Below are 17,753 nucleotides of genomic sequence, written 5' to 3'. Positions count from 1 at the left end.
CAGAAAACCCTTTGTGCTAATCATGATGCCAAGAAGCAGAATGCAGCAAATGGCAGATGATCCAACTGCTTCAGGTGTTCATTTCCTTAAAACTGAGAATAGTTTTGGACTGAGAGTTTGTAAGCAGAACGGAGCTCTTAAAGCTGTCAGAGATTATTTCTGCACTGTTCAATTCTATCTGCATAACATACACAGGATCTCAGAACTGCGTTGCTTGAACTGGTGGAACTTGTTGAAGTGAACTGGGATGAGCAAGTTTTAGAACTTAGTCAGAGTGCTGTAAAAAATGGATAATCTCATGAGTATTAAGGTACAGGATTGCTATTTCTGCACTGAATTTGTTTTTATTTTACATGGCTGTGATCTGAAAGTTGCTTGAAACGCAGGCACCTCGGCACTGTTGTGTAACTGAATTTCACACATGATAGGTCCTGAAATATCCTGTAATCTAAAACTCTGACTTGTTTTAAGTCTGCTGCTTGAGTCTATTCAGGGTCATAGTGTCTGTGTGCAGTGTTTCTTTCCCTGTAATGCTCCACATCATTTCATTTTGGGAATATTGAAGGAAATGGACTATGTGCCATAACTGTTGTTAGAACAAACTATGCCTGGTGTGATCTTATGCATAGGTTCTGTAACTGCTCTTCACAGCTCAGGTGTTTGACCTTCTTTTTGATGAAGTGATGAAATACTGCTGGTTTCTATTTGTGCTTCTAGGCACCTTGAAGCTCTTAGGAATAGAACAATTGTCTCCAGTTCTTTTCAGTGATATCAGTAACAGCTCGAGTGTTGCTGCCCACTCGGTAGACCCAAAGAAGCAGATTACAGTGAAACAACACACGAGCTGGACCTGCATGAGGATCACTTTCAAGACAGTGGCTCTGTTGCTTGAAGCCTATTTGCTTCTTCCTGCCGCCACTCTATTACCAAGTATCAACAGCCTCTTTCATGATTCAACTTGCAAACGTTTGACACTAAACCTTGTGTTTCTATGCCTTCCTAGGTGATTTGAGCCCTTGTCAACCCCAAAGATCCAAACCAAGTAGTGATGTGCAGTGTGTTTCCATTAATGGAGAGTTCTTATTAAGCACGAATTGCTGCAATTCGGATGACAGCCTTCCACATGGTAACAGTGACGGACACAAGGGGCTCATCCACGTTCATGCTCTCATATCTCCTGGCTCTGCTGAAGATGCTGACCTGAGCCTGCCAGACACAACACTCACCTGCCTGGATTGTGACCCAGCGCCTTTGCAGTGCTGCCCATCCCAAGCACAGCCTGAGTGCCCCAGCAGCAGCACCACCATGCAGGAGCAGGGCAGCATCAGTGAGGTGAAGCTGAGCATCTTAGATGGGGACTTAGAGTCAGGCTGCCAGTCCCAGGCACCAGGCAGCAGCACCAGCTCTGAGCCACTCTCATCTTGACAAGAGGGGTCCCATCTTCACCCTTGACCTCTCAAGCCCTCCTGTCTTTTATTGAATAAAGTCACTCTCATGCTCAATCATCGCCTTGACTGCATTCCGAGTCTTCATTCACAGGGATTGGGATGAATGCAACAAACAGCAAGGCAGCTCAGCTTGCAACACTCTGGCTGTGGGGTTCGTGCAGGCAGAGCTCTGGGTTCCCATTTTGCCTGGCTTTGGGATGTCTGCAGCAAGATCTCTACCATTTTGTATGGGAGCAAATAATCTCTAGCATCCAGGTTGCTGCTCATGATAATCCCAGTCTTCCTGGCTGTCACTTTGTGATTCTTTTCAAAGCCTTTTGATACTCTTTGATGCCTTGGCTGCTCCCTAACACCTCTGTCCTCCTGCCATGTTGACTCACGTCTCCCACTTTTAAGCTGGCTTTGCAGATCATCTCCAGCCCTGTCATCATCACGCTGCAGCAGGAGGTGCTCACCTGGCCCAATGTCTGGCAGTACTGCTTGTTCTGCAGATGAGCAGCTGCCTCCTCATCTCTTCAGCTACAGTAGTTTTTCTCAGGGCAGTTAGATGCAGTCATGCTCCTCTGGATTTGGTGTGTTAAATCCATGCTGCATGGCAGCAGTCAGTGCAATACAAAGGTGTTCTGTGTGCCACAGCATTTCTCCAGGGGCTGCCAAAGGTAGAAGCACAACACAGCACCATCCTTCTGACAGTAATGTCTGTGAGTGTTAGACATGTGAGCACTGCATCATCCCCAGCGTGTCAGTGCTTTTCCACACCAACCTGACTCTCACACTCTCTGCACTGAATGTAACTATGCTCTTGTGGAGACAAATGCTTTCTGTCACATCCTCCATCCCTGCAACCATTTGCCGGTAGGCAGCTCTTGCAGAAGAATCAAGCAGCAGAACCTTTTGCTCACCCTACAGCATGCAAATGCTATGAAAGCAGAAATAACCTGGCATGCTCTGGGTCTGCAAGGCTGCACAGATGGGAGAGGTAGATTGTGTTTTTGCAGTGGAAGTTTCCAGTATTTTCAGTACATAGTGTAGGCCCTAACTGAATGTATAACCCTCTTGTAAAACAGCTGTATAAGTAGTTTTTGCACCAAGAAAGTTGCTGAACAGAGTTAAGTTCAGACTGGGGGCATTCTGACATGGGGAGAATTGAGACAAGCACAAGATAGATACACAGGGTGGGTAGAGCCCAGCACAGGACAGAATGAATGTACTGACTGTTGGAAACATTGCCCTTCTCTCTCCGCAGAAAAGTACAAGGCAGACCTAAAAACAAGAGGTTGGTAATTGACCTTCTATGGAAATGAATCCTAGCAACAGTCTGGAGGAGTGTGTGAGCCTGAGATGCTCAACCAATGAGAGCCATGAGAGCATCATCTGCATTGGGTTTAGGGCACAGAACAGAATTGATTTCACTGACTGGTGTGCAGTTTCTCCCTTGCCAACAGGGGATGTGCGCGCAGTATTGCAGTAATGAATAAGCACTGCTGCTATAGCTGCCAGCTTTGCCTAACTAGAAATCTTTGACTTTGAGAGTTTCTCACACAAGGGGAGAGGGTAAGAAAGTAAAGAGGCACAGAAAACTAAGGGAAACTGCTCTTCTTTATCTTACCTATAAAAATTGATACAATTGATGCTGTCGTGCATTTTTTTTTAATTATTTTTTTTTTTTTTTTTGCCAATGTCAGTTAGATTGTTTTAAAATATCCACACACCAAAATCTGACTACCAAGCAAATGTAATGAAAATGAAATGAAGGTGAGTTAGCGGAAAGCACAAGGCCATATTATATCAGGCTCTAGCAAATTTACAGGCAGTCACTGCACGAAGAGGTAGATTTGAGTTGCACATTATATGATTCCCACAAAGATTAATGAAATCTGAAGCTTTCAATATATTTCCCCTATAATCAAAAGAGAACGGATCCCCAGGGTCTGTCCCGCAGACGTTCTTTCCGTGGTCTCTGCTGCCACCTGCTGGCCAATACATGGAACTGCCACTGTTGGGCGTTTGGTGCCGCAGGAAGCACAACGCAGATCTGAGTTCTGACCGGTCTACGCAGCAAATCCGCCAATCTTTATTGTGATAAGCCCTCCACATGGCATTGCACACGCACTCGAACACGCAACAGGCATAGATTTCTCCTAACTCCTCGAGGAGCAGGCAAGCAGAACAACTGAGCGCAGCACTGCTTGTGATTGGGCCACCCCCATCATAGAGATGTGTGTTAGATCTTTTACCCACCCCTGGCTTTTTTGGCTACAAGGGCACACTGCTGGCTCATGGTCAATCTGTCGTCCACCAGGACGCCCAGGTCCCTCTCAGCAGAGCTCCTCTCCAGCAGCTCTTCTTTCTGCTTACACAAGGAAGATAGTCTTGTCAATGCAGAGAAATGAATCACAGAATCACAGAATGACCCGGGTTGGAAGGGACCCCAAGGATCATGAAGCTCCAGCCCCCCTGCCTGGAAGGGCCACCAAACTTCCATGTTTACTAATGAAATAAATGAAATAAATGACAAAATTGCCTTTCAGAGAGTTGCATTCACACCTTGACTTAGGTTTGTACAGCTTGGGCATTTGGTCAGACGTGTACTGAAGTCAGGTTTTTCTTTGATTGAGAAAGCATTGAACTAGTTCCTCATTGATGTACAGTTCCTTAGAAATGGAGTAGTCCCCACTTCAGACCAGCTCCTACTGGATCCCATTTCCTGAGAGTCCCCCAAGAAATTCTGGAGGAATCAGTTTGCTTTCTAATCTACCAACTGTCTGATACTTTCAACACCTTGAATAAATTGCCAGTTGCTGACTTGTTTCTTTTTGTAAATCTGTTGATGCACGCACAAAAAATGGATCAGAGCACGGGGTCTTATCTGGAGATGGGAAAACAATTGGATAAACAGAAAATTGTTTTTTGCAAGTTTTGCAGATCTGTAAGTGGCTTTTCAAGAGATTGTACCACTTCTGCACATTGATTGTCTGACAGTTTCCCTATGATTTTACTTAAAAATGAAGAAGCAATGAAAAGCTCTGTGCTCTGTGGGTGTGCATGGCTGGCTCTGCCCTTCTCATAGAGGAGAAAATCAACATTTTCACCCCTGGTTCCTACACTTAGATAAAATCCCCTCCACTTACCTGCAATTTTCCTATGTGTGGAAACAGCCTGACCTCAGATGGGGTGAAGCAGCTTCTATTTGTCCTTTCCCATTATTGAGGGAATAATCTGTATTCTTTTATCGTAAGAAGAAAGGAAATTTTGGATGAGGGAAGTACCTACAACATGTAGAGACTCTTAAAAACAGAAAAATAAAAATAATAATAAAATAAAAACAGTATCACAAAGAAAATCTTGAAAAGGGCCAAATAATAAGGGAAAATAGCTGACTGCTGCAGGTGCACTTTGAAGACCCACAACAGAGGAAGCTGAGGTCTCTCCTTCTTGTCCCTTCACTGTTTCTCAGTGTGCCTCATTGTGCCCAGGCGATGGCTTTTTTTATTATTTTACTTCTGTTATTACAGCAATTCACCTGCCAAAGAATTTAATTTGCTATGGAACTATATAGAATATCAGAGGAAAGACAGTGACAGTGCATGGACCCCCTTCTCTCTCCTCCTGGTATCTACATGTGCTGGAGAACTTCGCTTTTACCATAATATGCCTTGAAAGTGTTTGCAGCCTCATGATCTTTCTGGCTCTGCACAAACCTGCCTTCTCCAAGAGATTTTACTTTGAGATGTTGATGGCAGCTTGTAGTTTCCCCTTTTGGGAACCCTACTTGTCCTGGGCATCCTGATGTCTGAGTGGAGTCAGTCCTTGCTCTACAGCATCTTTCAACACCAAATATGCTGACCCCACTGCCAAGAGAACATTTCCTTGTAAAAAGCAACACAAAGAATTGAAGTCAGGGGTCATATTTGATATGGTCAATAAATCCATCCCTGGCTGACTTTCTTTATTAAGTTTCAGACATTTTTAATGAAAGAGCTATAATCCCTGTAATAAATTTTCTCTTGGTTTCCTATGTATTCAGATCTTAGTCTATGAAGAAGTAAAAGTGAATACAACTGAATTTACCATTGAATTGTAATATTTATTTCTTCTTCTGGTAGTATGTAGCAAATCATCTGTGCCTTACTGACTTCCCTTACTGACTGTGTTGCTAAATATCCTAATGGAAATCTCTTTTATTTGTATTTCTTTCTACTTTCCCCTGTTAAGGATTTCATGGCTGCTCTCAGGTCACCGTGGAGCCTTTTGTACTCCAGGCTGAACAGCCCCAGCTCTTTCAGCCTGTCCTCATAGGAGAGGTGTTCCAGCCCTTGAATCAGTTCTATGGCATGTATCAGTGACCTGTACATGCTCCAACAGGTCCATGTCTCTCCTGTACTGAGGACTCTGCATCTGGATGCAGTACTCCAGATGAGGCCTCATCAGCACAGAGTAGAGGGGCAGGATCGCCTCCTTTGCCCTGCTGGCCGTGCTTCTTTTGATGCAGCCCAGGATATGGTTAACTTTCTGTGCTGTGAGAGCACACTGCTGGCTCATGTTCAGCTTCCCACCAACAGGAACCCCAGGTATTTTTCGCCAGGACTTTGCTCAATCCTTTCAGGCATTTCCCTTCCACTGAAAGCTTGATCCAGGATCTTGCCTTGTTCATGTGCACGGTGCTTTCTCACTTCATTGTGTGCACGGTGATTTCCCAAATAAGTCCAGATTTGCAGCATTTCCTTTCCAAAAAGAATTGAAGGTGGGGAATAAAGTGGGGAGGAGAGAGATAGATTCCAGCTGTATCTGCTGATCCATCTTTGCCTCATAGCAGGAAATAATCAAACACCTGTCTTAGTTCCTGGTGCTGTTCAAAGAGGAGCTCCTCATGAAAGATGAATTTCTTCCTCAAGTTCTATTGATCACAATACCGGTCTGTTTATCAGTGTTCTGTTTTGGACCCCTCACTATAAGAAAGATATTGAGGCCCTAAATCTTGTCCAGTGAAAGGCAACAAAGCAGTGAAGGATCTGGAGCAAAATTAAGCTGGGCAGTTCTTTTTTTTTTTTTTGAGAACCAAAGCAATAATATTTTTATTTTATTTCTTTATTTATTGCTTACATCCCACTGAATGCAGCAAGAATATTCAGAAATATAAGTGTGAGGTGCCACTTCTCTCTTGCTGGTGCAAAAGCAGATCAAACCTCTGCACATCAGGAGCAAAAAGAGACAGATTTTGCAGAGCACTCCATAGCTGGGACTGCAGGAGGGCTCAGCCTGCTGTGCATAGCAAAGTTTCTCTTGTGTCCCTTGTCTCACTGCAGCTTTAAGGAATTCCCGAGGGGAGCTGCCTTAATAGCAAGTTGTACCACTTTTAAAGCTACATTTGTATCACTCACACAGCAAGAGCTCTTGTCACATGGAAGCCATCGAATGAAAACACTGACGTGGCAAGAGAATAAGGCGAGATAATGAGAAATTAAGAGCATGAAAAGTAAATGCTCTAGAAAAGCTGACACTTCATAACACTTCAAGTGAACACTTGCCTGAATTTCAAAGTCGACCGATAAAAAATTATTTGCTTTTCTTATGTAACAGAAATAGATAAAGAATTCTGTTTGGATAGGAAAAGATTCCACTAGGCTGCAATTTACGTATGGATGCTCAATATTTAAGGAAATTGATTCTTTTACTTTGTAAAAGTGCTGTGCGTCACAGGGCAACCATGGGTCCTGTGATCCATCCTGCCCAGCCCCACAGCACGGGGCTCAGCTGTGACCCAGGAGCAGCCACCATCCTGTCCATGGCAGGGTGACCCTGCGCATGCCATCGTGCCCTCCACCAGGCCATGGAAACTGCATTTTCTTCTTCCCCCCCCCATCCCCAGAATGATAAAAGACAGACTCCATCAAGTCAATAGAGATGCTCCTGTTTCAAGGTGTGCAGAAATTCCCACCCTGCAGTGGTTTGAACAAGGACTGGTGACACGAAACAAACGGGGCTGCAGAAAGCAGAAAGAAATTGGTCTGTGCTTTATGGGGCACATCCTGGAGCTCCTCTGAGATCCGAGTTCAGCACCAATGGGATCATGCAGAGAAATCCTTAAGTTCTAAAGTCGTTTCTTCAGTGACCAAAGGGAAGTGAGAGCGCATAAGGAGAGAATACCACTCCCAGGGCTCAACGCAGCCATTCCCCTGCAGCATTTGAAGCACGGACTCAGATGTGAATGATCCAAATCCTTTATTACAAGTTCTCACATCCATTATAAACCTTCACAAGTTTTTTTTTTTCTAACATATCCAATCAGAGCCGTGAGTCCCTTCTTCTCCTTCCAGAGGTGTCCTTGGTTCTCAGGCTGTTGATCTGGCTCCACAGCTGCTGCTCTGAACAGCTTTTCTTGTATTCCCACATTCCCCCACGAGCCCAGCGCGGGGCAGGGCAGGATGGAGCAGGGGATGCTCCAAGGGACCACAGGAGAGGTAGAAGAAAGCTCCAGTGTGAGACCAGGGCCTCGTCGGCCCCCTGAGCAGAGAAACATGAGCAGGGCAGCTGGAGAGGCTGAGTCCTCATTGACACTCCTGGGCTGAGCCTTCAGCCTTCTGAAGGGCTCCAGCCATGCACCATCGTTCTCTGTAGGATTGTCCTTCAGGTGTGCAGCCGTGGGGGAGTCGTGCAGGATCAGGGTCCAACCCGTCCACACTCCGCTCCTGGCACAACCATCTCCATCCTCACCCATCTGCAGCCCTTCCCCACCCCACTGCAGAGCAAAGTGGGTACCCAGGGAAGAGCAGAGGGTCAGCAGACGTTGCAGTTGGGATTCAGAGATCTCTGCAGGGAAGCTCAGGGTGAGCCAGGTCAGATGCGCAGCTCCGGCTGCTGCACAAACAAAAGAGAGTGGATTTCAGAGTCTTGCTGCCAAAATGCTCCCCAAGAACAGCAGGGGATGCCCAGCGCCAGGGAAGAGGGGACCCTGCATGGGGATATCCCAGAGAGCGGGCAGGGGACAGACTAAGACAGCAAGGTGAGAGGAAGGCACTGAGGGACCAGAAAGCTGCAAGATCCCCTCTGCCCTCTTCGCCCTCCAGGCTCCTGGCCCCACTCAGTGCAAACCCACCCAGGCCCAGGGATGACAAGTCAACACAGGGCACTCTCACCTCCTGCAGGATCTGGGGAGCACCAAGCCCGAGGCTCACCTGGAGGCAGTGAAGATGTGCTTGGAGTTGGTGCAGATGGCGTTGATGGGGCTGCCCTTTGATCTCCCCAACTGGGCCGAAGTTATCCATGTTCCAGACTTTGATCACACCTCCTTGGTACGCACTCAACAACATGGGGCAGCCAGGGATGAAGGCCAGGGTACAGACCCAATCTTTGTGTGCTCTTGGGATTTGCTGTAGGTACATGGCAGAGCAGAGATCACAATCAGCCTCATGCACTCAGCTGCAGGGCTGCAGATCATCCACTGCTGCCCCAGAGTCAATCCAAATCACCAAGCTGGACGCAAGACTTGGGGCCTGAATCCTCTTCTCAGAGAGTAACATAGCAACTGATGCTCCAAGCCTATGTCCCAAGGGGAAGTGGCAGTTCTGGGTGCCCTTCAGTACACACCCATAGGCACACAGAGCCACTTGGCACACACACTGCCAGATCCCCAGGCTGCCTTTCCAGGATAGCAGGACCTAGACCAGGTCCCTCAGCCTTCCTCCTTCCACACTTCCACATACCCTCGATCACAATTCCACATACCCTCTATTACACTTCCACATACCCTCAGTTACACTTTCTTATACCATCAGAACAGTTTGTCCCATTCAGACACCTTTAATACCATATAACGTTCCCTTAGCAATCCGTATTGTTCAGTTATAAACAAAAAGTTACTTTCTCTTTAACCCTTTTTCCTTTGTACATGATTCCACTATTTATACCCTCAATTAATGATTCATATTGCATGTGATGTTATGATGTGGAATATGGACAGCAACAGCACAAAACCATGACACAGTGTTACCGACCCAACAGGCTCCGACCTTAGAGCCGCTCAGGGCTTTGCTAGCAGATCTCAGCAAGGAGGCTCCCACCTCCGTCTTCGGCACTCCATGGGAAGATTGTCGGGGTCACTGAGCTGCAGCAATACAACAGGGCTGGCAAAAATGTTCTTGGTTGGTGTGAGAGAACCTGAGCTGGGGCTCATCCAAGGAGATTCAGCGATCACAGCTTCTAGTCCTGCACTTCACACATAGCTCCAGGCAACAGCAAATTAACTGTCCCTAAACACTGCAAAAAGAGGATGGATCCAATTGGATGGCCCCTGAGATAGACAAAACTCAACACCCAACACAAAACACAGTCCTCTCACCTGCTGGTCAGCAAACAACAGAGCACAACACACACCAGCATCCAGGACTCGTGCAAAAAAAGAAGAAAAAGAAATTGCTAGATGGTGTTTCTCAGAAACACAGAAGCACAAGCCAACTGGAAGATAGCTGCAATTATTCTTGAAAACAATGTCCTTTGTTATCTTGATGTGGCCAGTGTTGAGCGAAGCAAACAAAGTCAACCCGATTTTCTTACATTCAGATTAATCTGCAAGGCACAAAGTAATAAAGGTATGATTTTTATTAATAAACTGAGTGTTAGCAGCTGTCAGAAGAATGAATGTGTCACACACAGAGGTAAACTCCCACAGCAAAACTAGATGTAACATTTCCTATCTGTGTTTCATCCTCACAGGAAAAGCCTTTCTTCGCAAGATCTCCTGGAAGAGAGATGGTAAGAGACATGAAAACTGAAGGATCCGAGCACAGCTCTCCAGTAGCTCCCTCTGTACGTAGATGGTCGCAGAGACAAAAGGTCAAGTCCACTTTTGGAGGGAGCTTGGTGATGTTTACCACTAACGTTACACCACCTTCAGGTAAGTCTGCTCGCTTTCACATCCTTACAAAAGTGCATGAAATGGATCAGCATCCTCTTCTTTGGTTGACTGTTGCTTTTACTCTGAGGTCAAGTGATACAGGCTTTGCTGGTGATCTTCTCTACTCTATTGCTGTGGGTTTTAAAAATTACTATTTTTCCGCTTCAAAACATGCAACTTTGGCACTGTTTTCCCATTTCCAACAATGCAGTGAAATCCCGGTCTCATTTGGATGACAATAAGATGAACCACACTGCATTCTGAAGAGTACAAAACATGCTTGCTCTCTCCTTGGTTCTTGTGCACGGGGACACTAACACCAATTCAGTTCAAAGGAGAAATTTCCTCCAGTGACTCTTGTCCCCATGTCTTCCTTCATCTTCCATTATTTTGTTGTTGTGTTGCTGTTATTAGTAGTATTAGAAACAGTATTGTTGTTAATGAAGAGTCTAATGTCATCAAAGAAAGTTTGCAGAATCCTTTCTAATCCGGTTTTGAATTGCAAACTCAAAAGCAAAGATCTTGAATTCTGGATTCCTGGCTCTCCAAGACATAGGCAAAGAAAATGTGTTTCTTTGTCTTTTTCCACATGACACTTATGTCCAGGCACACAGCACTATAAGCAAGCAGGAGCTTTGCTGCCTAGCATTCCGGCTTTGCAAAAGCTAGAATAAAACACAACTTTTCTGCTTGCTTGTTTAAGTTCCAAGAACTCATATGAGGAGTTACAATTTAGTCAGTGTAATTATGATCAGTTCTGCATCTGTGTGCATACGTGCCGCTCTCTAGTGGTCATATTCTCCAGATCTTCCTTCCAAAGGCTTTCAATTGTGCTTTTCAATTTAATTAATCGCTAACTACAGACCCAGTTCTAACCAGCTTGGTTCCTGTTCTTTCTTCCAAGATGTCTGTGCTCCAAGGCTCCCGCTGTTGTTCAGGGGGTCTGTCTTGCGTGACAGGAACACATGTCCCAGCAACGTTGCTGTACAGGTGTCCTAGCAACATTAATGAACAAGAATTATCCCTCAGAAGGCTATGCAGGACCAGCGGAAAAGTGCTGGGAGCCTTCTCCGTGCTGGTGCCGCCTTCTGCCTTTGGTGTCTCAGCTTCTGGATGGTCTCAGATGCCATAGAACAGACTGTTAGATGGGGGTCATTTTCCAAAGGCTGAAGGGCTGCAACAGAAGGAAACAGAGCAGAGATGGGACCCCCAGTCTACAGAGAGCCACCAGCTTCCACTCTGGGCCTTGCCAGCCCCACTCCTTGCTTTTCCTGGCCAGGAGGAGCACGGGAGACTGACGGGTCAGTGGAAGACACTGCTCAGGACTGCCATGAATGCTCCTCTGCCCCTGCAGCATTTCCTTGCAGCAGGGCAAAGCACAGCTGCATGCTGCCCAGCTCTGCCCCCAGCCCCAACACACACAGCACTGCCCTCACTCACCACTGCAGAGTTCATTCAGCATCTCCTCACTCTGCTCCCTGGCGTGCTTCCCAATCAGCCCTAGGGAAAGAGCTCTGTCAGACACCCACTCCCCAACATGCTGCCAGAAGCTCAGACCCCAACCCCGCCAGCCCAGCTGCTTCCCCTTCCATGCTGCAGGCAGGGACGGCACCTGAGGGGGGACCTGAGCAAGGCACCCACTGTGGCTACCGGCATGGGCAGGCTGTACCTGGGGGCTTCAGGGCTGTGCCTTCCTGCCAGGGCAGGGCCCAAAGAGGGACGCAGGGGTTGGGCTCACCAATGAATCTGACAGCCTCGCATCGCAAGGAGGCCTGAGAATCCTCCAGGTATGGCAGGCTCTGCTGCAGGTACCCTTCCACTCCCTTTCTGTCCTGCTGCAGCTGAAGAAGAGAACAAGAGCATGGGGCTTGCAGAGCAGCCACAGCTGCTGCTGCAACCCCTCCTCCAGCATCCCCTTTCCCCCAGCAAAAAGGTGGGGGCTGTGAGATTGTCCTCACCAAACACTTCATGATCCCCACTGTGTTCTTCTGCTGGGTCTGCTGCTTGAGCTCCTTCCACTTCAGGAACTTTGCACAGGACACAAGGGCTTCCCCAGATGCCTGCAGAACAACAGATGCAGGGACATGGCACCACACACACAGACACACATCCCAGTGTCTGAATGCTTGCTGAACTTGCTCTCAATTGCACATCACAGCTGAACTGTCAGCACACCACTGCCTGCACACTGCTCAGCTCTGAAATTCGTACCTGTGCTACGCTCAGGGTCTCGTCACTCATGTGAAAGAGCAGAGGGTGCAGGGCCCTGCGCACGATCTTCTTCATGCTTCCCTTCTGAGACCACAGCACAGCATCCATCACATCCATGAAGAGGCGGATGGAACCTTCTCGCACTTCAGATGATGCCTGAGGGAGAACAGGAGGACCTCAGACCTCAGCAGCACACTCTCACTGCCCATGGTGAGCATGAGTGTAGGCTGAGCCCCAGCACAGGGGCCTGACATCACCAAGAACAACCAAGCTGCACTAGCAGTGACACGGCCAGCAGTGCTACAGAGCCCACAGGACATGTCATTCCTGAGAGCCCAGAGAAGGAAAGAAAGGAGAAGACGCTCCTGTCAAGCACCCACCCTGTGATCGCTGAATCTCCTTGGATGAGCCCCAGCTCAGGTTCTCTCACACCAACCAAGAACATTTTTGCCAGCCCTGTTGTATTGCTGCAGCTCAGTGACCCCGACAATCTTCCCATGGAGTGCCGAAGACGGAGGTGGGAGCCTCCTTGCTGAGATCTGCTAGCAAAGCCCTGAGCGGCTCTAAGGTCGGAGCCTGTTGGGTCGGTAACACTGTGTCATGGTTTTGTGCTGTTGCTGTCCATATTCCACATCATAACATCACATGCAATATGAATCATTAATTGAGGGTATAAATAGTGGAATCATGTACAAAGGAAAAAGGGTTAAAGAGAAAGTAACTTTTTGTTTATAACTGAACAATACGGATTGCTAAGGGAACGTTATATGGTATTAAAGGTGTCTGAATGGGACAAACTGTTCTGATGGTATAAGAAAGTGTAACTGAGGGTATGTGGAAGTGTAATAGAGGGTATGTGGAATTGTGATCGAGGGTATGTGGAAGTGTGGAAGGAGGAAGGCTGAGGGACCTGGTCTAGGTCCTGCTATCCTGGAAAGGCAGCCTGGGGATCTGGCAGTGTGTGTGCCAAGTGGCTCTGTGTGCCTATGGGTGTGTACTGAAGGGCACCCAGAACTGCCACTTCCCCTTGGGACATAGGCTTGGAGCATCAGTTGCTATGTTACTCTCTGAGAAGAGGATTCAGGCCCCAAGTCTTGCGTCCAGCTTGGTGATTTGGATTGACTCTGGGGCAGCAGTGGATGATCTGCAGCCCTGCAGCTGAGTGCATGAGGCTGATTGTGATCTCTGCTCTGCCATGTACCTACAGCAAATCCCAAGAGCACACAAAGATTGGGTCTGTACCCTGGCCTTCATCCCTGGCTGCCCCATGTTGTTGAGTGCGTACCAAGGAGGTGTGATCAAAGTCTGGAACATGGATAACTTCGGCCCAGTTGGGGAGATCAAAGGGCAGCCCCATCAACGCCATCTGCACCAACTCCAAGCACATCTTCACTGCCTCCAGGTGAGCCTCGGGCTTGGTGCTCCCCAGATCCTGCAGGAGGTGAGAGTGCCCTGTGTTGACTTGTCATCCCTGGGCCTGGGTGGGTTTGCACTGAGTGGGGCCAGGAGCCTGGAGGGCGAAGAGGGCAGAGGGGATCTTGCAGCTTTCTGGTCCCTCAGTGCCTTCCTCTCACCTTGCTGTCTTAGTCTGTCCCCTGCCCGCTCTCTGGGATATCCCCATGCAGGGTCCCCTCTTCCCTGGCGCTGGGCATCCCCTGCTGTTCTTGGGGAGCATTTTGGCAGCAAGACTCTGAAATCCACTCTCTTTTGTTTGTGCAGCAGCCGGAGCTGCGCATCTGACCTGGCTCACCCTGAGCTTCCCTGCAGAGATCTCTGAATCCCAACTGCAACGTCTGCTGACCCTCTGCTCTTCCCTGGGTACCCACTTTGCTCTGCAGTGGGGTGGGGAAGGGCTGCAGATGGGTGAGGATGGAGATGGTTGTGCCAGGAGCGGAGTGTGGACGGGTTGGACCCTGATCCTGCACGACTCCCCCACGGCTGCACACCTGAAGGACAATCCTACAGAGAACGATGGTGCATGGCTGGAGCCCTTCAGAAGGCTGAAGGCTCAGCCCAGGAGTGTCAATGAGGACGCAGCCTCTCCAGCTGCCCTGCTCATGTTTCTCTGCTCAGGGGGCCGACGAGGCCCTGGTCTCACACTGGAGCTTTCTTCTACCTCTCCTGTGGTCCCTTGGAGCATCCCCTGCTCCATCCTGCCCTGCCCCGCGCTGGGCTCGTGGGGGAATGTGGGAATACAAGAAAAGCTGTTCAGAGCAGCAGCTGTGGAGCCAGATCAACAGCCTGAGAACCAAGGACACCTCTGGAAGGAGAAGAAGGGACTCACGGCTCTGATTGGATATGTTAGAAAAAAAAAAACTTGTGAAGGTTTATAATGGATGTGAGAACTTGTAATAAAGGATTTGGATCATTCACATCTGAGTCCGTGCTTCAAATGCTGCAGGGGAATGGCTGCGTTGAGCCCTGGGAGTGGTATTCTCTCCTTATGCGCTCTCACTTCCCTTTGGTCACTGAAGAAACGACTTTTGAACTCGGACTTAAGGATTTCTCTGCATGATCCCATTGGTGCTGAACTCGGATCTCAGAGGAGCTCCAGGATGTGCCCCATAAAGCACAGACCAATTTCTTTCTGCTTTCTGCAGCCCCGTTTGTTTCGTGTCACCAGTCCTTGTTCAAACCACTGCAGGGTGGGAATTTCTGCACACCTTGAAACAGGAGCATCTCTATTGACTTGATGGAGTCTGTCTTTTATCATTCTGGGGATGGGGGGGGGAAGAAGAAAATGCAGTTTCCATGGCCTGGTGGAGGGCACGATGGCATGCGCAGGGTCACCCTGCCATGGACAGGATGGTGGCTGCTCCTGGGTCACAGCTGAGCCCCGTGCTGTGGGGCTGGGCAGGATGGATCACAGGACCCATGGTTGCCCTGTGACGCACAGCACTTTTACAAAGTAAAAGAATCAATTTCCTTAAATATTGAGCATCCATACGTAAATTGCAGCCTAGTGGAATCTTTTCCTATCCAAACAGAATTCTTTATCTATTTCTGTTACATAAGAAAAGCAAATAATTTTTTATCGGTCGACTTTGAAATTCAGGCAAGTGTTCACTTGAAGTGTTATGAAGTGTCAGCTTTTCTAGAGCATTTACTTTTCATGCTCTTAATTTCTCATTATCTCGCCTTATTCTCTTGCCACGTCAGTGTTTTCATTCGATGGCTTCCATGTGACAAGAGCTCTTGCTGTGTGAGCGATACAAATGTAGCTTTAAAAGTGGTACAACTTGCTATTAAGGCAGCTCCCCTCGGGAATTCCTTAAAGCTGCAGTGAGACAAGGGACACAAGAGAAACTTTGCTATGCACAGCAGGCTGAGCCCTCCTGCAGTCCCAGCTATGGAGTGCTCTGCAAAATCTGTCTCTTTTTGCTCCTGATGTGCAGAGGTTTGATCTGCTTTTGCACCAGCAAGAGAGAAGTGGCACCTCACACTTATATTTCTGAATATTCTTGCTGCATTCAGTGGGATGTAAGCAATAAATAAAGAAATAAAATAAAAATATTATTGCTTTGGTTCTCAAAAAAAAAAAAAAGAACTGCCCAGCTTAATTTTGCTCCAGATCCTTCACTGCTTTGTTGCCTTTCACTGGACAAGATTTAGGGCCTCAATATCTTTCTTATAGTGAGGGGTCCAAAACAGAACACTGATAAACAGACCGGTATTGTGATCAATAGAACTTGAGGAAGAAATTCATCTTTCATGAGGAGCTCCTCTTTGAACAGCACCAGGAACTAAGACAGGTGTTTGATTATTTCCTGCTATGAGGCAAAGATGGATCAGCAGATACAGCTGGAATCTATCTCTCTCCTCCCCACTTTATTCCCCACCTTCAATTCTTTTTGGAAAGGAAATGCTGCAAATCTGGACTTATTTGGGAAATCACCGTGCACACAATGAAGTGAGAAAGCACCGTGCACATGAACAAGGCAAGATCCTGGATCAAGCTTTCAGTGGAAGGGAAATGCCTGAAAGGATTGAGCAAAGTCCTGGCGAAAAATACCTGGGGTTCCTGTTGGTGGGAAGCTGAACATGAGCCAGCAGTGTGCTCTCACAGCACAGAAAGTTAACCATATCCTGGGCTGCATCAAAAGAAGCACGGCCAGCAGGGCAAAGGAGGCAATCCTGCCCCTCTACTCTGTGCTGATGAGGCCTCATCTGGAGTACTGCATCCAGATGCAGAGTCCTCAGTACAGGAGAGACATGGACCTGTTGGAGCATGTACAGGTCACTGATACATGCCATAGAACTGATTCAAGGGCTGGAACACCTCTCCTATGAGGACAGGCTGAAAGAGCTGGGGCTGTTCAGCCTGGAGTACAAAAGGCTCCACGGTGACCTGAGAGCAGCCATGAAATCCTTAACAGGGGAAAGTAGAAAGAAATACAAATAAAAGAGATTTCCATTAGGATATTTAGCAACACAGTCAGTAAGGGAAGTCAGTAAGGCACAGATGATTTGCTACATACTACCAGAAGAAGAAATAAATATTACAATTCAATGGTAAATTCAGTTGTATTCACTTTTACTTCTTCATAGACTAAGATCTGAATACATAGGAAACCAAGAGAAAATTTATTACAGGGATTATAGCTCTTTCATTAAAAATGTCTGAAACTTAATAAAGAAAGTCAGCCAGGGATGGATTTATTGACCATATCAAATATGACCCCTGACTTCAATTCTTTGTGTTGCTTTTTACAAGGAAATGTTCTCTTGGCAGTGGGGTCAGCATATTTGGTGTTGAAAGATGCTGTAGAGCAAGGACTGACTCCACTCAGACATCAGGATGCCCAGGACAAGTAGGGTTCCCAAAAGGGGAAACTACAAGCTGCCATCAACATCTCAAAGTAAAATCTCTTGGAGAAGGCAGGTTTGTGCAGAGCCAGAAAGATCATGAGGCTGCAAACACTTTCAAGGCATATTATGGTAAAAGCGAAGTTCTCCAGCACATGTAGATACCAGGAGGAGAGAGAAGGGGGTCCATGCACTGTCACTGTCTTTCCTCTGATATTCTATATAGTTCCATAGCAAATTAAATTCTTTGGCAGGTGAATTGCTGTAATAACAGAAGTAAAATAATAAAAAAAGCCATCGCCTGGGCACAATGAGGCACACTGAGAAACAGTGAAGGGACAAGAAGGAGAGACCTCAGCTTCCTCTGTTGTGGGTCTTCAAAGTGCACCTGCAGC

The 17,753-nt window shown here is 47.3% G+C and overlaps 2 protein-coding genes and 2 long non-coding RNA genes across 6 annotated transcripts in view; 1 reads left to right on the top strand and 3 right to left on the bottom strand.

Moving 5' to 3' along the window:
• The window catches only part of LOC146754228 (uncharacterized), an 88,998-nt gene that overhangs the window by 43,735 nt on the left and 27,510 nt on the right, over window positions 1-17,753 (bottom strand). The window lies entirely within an intron of this gene.
• LOC107307787 (uncharacterized) lies at window positions 7,656-11,476 on the bottom strand. 3 transcript variants are annotated; one of them, XR_014938967.1, is made up of 4 exons: window positions 9,787-11,476; window positions 9,458-9,704; window positions 8,624-8,818; window positions 7,656-8,306 (listed from the first exon to the last, which is right to left on the bottom strand). It is a non-coding gene; the product is annotated as an uncharacterized LOC107307787 (long non-coding RNA). The 3 variants fall into 3 exon arrangements; XR_014938966.1 differs by having other exon boundaries at window positions 9,458-11,476; XR_014938968.1 differs by having other exon boundaries at window positions 7,656-8,303; window positions 9,458-11,476.
• Window positions 11,529-12,742, bottom strand: LOC146754231 (maestro heat-like repeat-containing protein family member 7). Its single transcript, XM_085527684.1, has 4 exons — window positions 12,553-12,742; window positions 12,300-12,401; window positions 12,080-12,182; window positions 11,529-11,841 (listed from the first exon to the last, which is right to left on the bottom strand). Exons 1-4 carry the CDS (start codon window positions 12,667-12,669, stop codon window positions 11,774-11,776), a joined length of 390 nt encoding a protein of 129 aa, XP_085383810.1. The 5' UTR covers window positions 12,670-12,742; the 3' UTR covers window positions 11,529-11,773.
• On the top strand, window positions 12,942-14,922 carry LOC146754230 (uncharacterized). The gene is made up of 3 exons (XR_014938965.1): window positions 12,942-13,120; window positions 13,760-13,954; window positions 14,272-14,922. It is a non-coding gene; the product is annotated as an uncharacterized LOC146754230 (long non-coding RNA).

Source organism: Coturnix japonica, chromosome W (genome assembly GCF_054131305.1).
Source record: "Coturnix japonica strain WE chromosome W, WE-NBRP24, whole genome shotgun sequence".
NCBI lineage: Eukaryota > Metazoa > Chordata > Aves > Galliformes > Phasianidae > Coturnix > Coturnix japonica.
Note: the sequence above shows the minus strand (reverse complement) of the source record. Positions and strands in the feature narration are given on the sequence as shown.

What these genes read in the sequence shown, in the direction of transcription:
- LOC146754231 (XM_085527684.1), bottom strand. Translation starts at nt 12,669, where the DNA reads ATGGATGTGATGGATGCTGTGCTGTGGTCTCAGAAGGGAAGCATGAAG. An exon ending in AGACCCTGAGCGTAGCACAG is followed by an intron (nt 12,402 to 12,552) that starts GTACGAATTTCA and finishes GTTGTTCTGCAG; the next exon opens with GCATCTGGGGAAGCCCTTGT. An exon ending in TGGGGATCATGAAGTGTTTG is followed by an intron (nt 12,183 to 12,299) that starts GTGAGGACAATC and finishes TCTCTTCTTCAG; the next exon opens with CTGCAGCAGGACAGAAAGGG.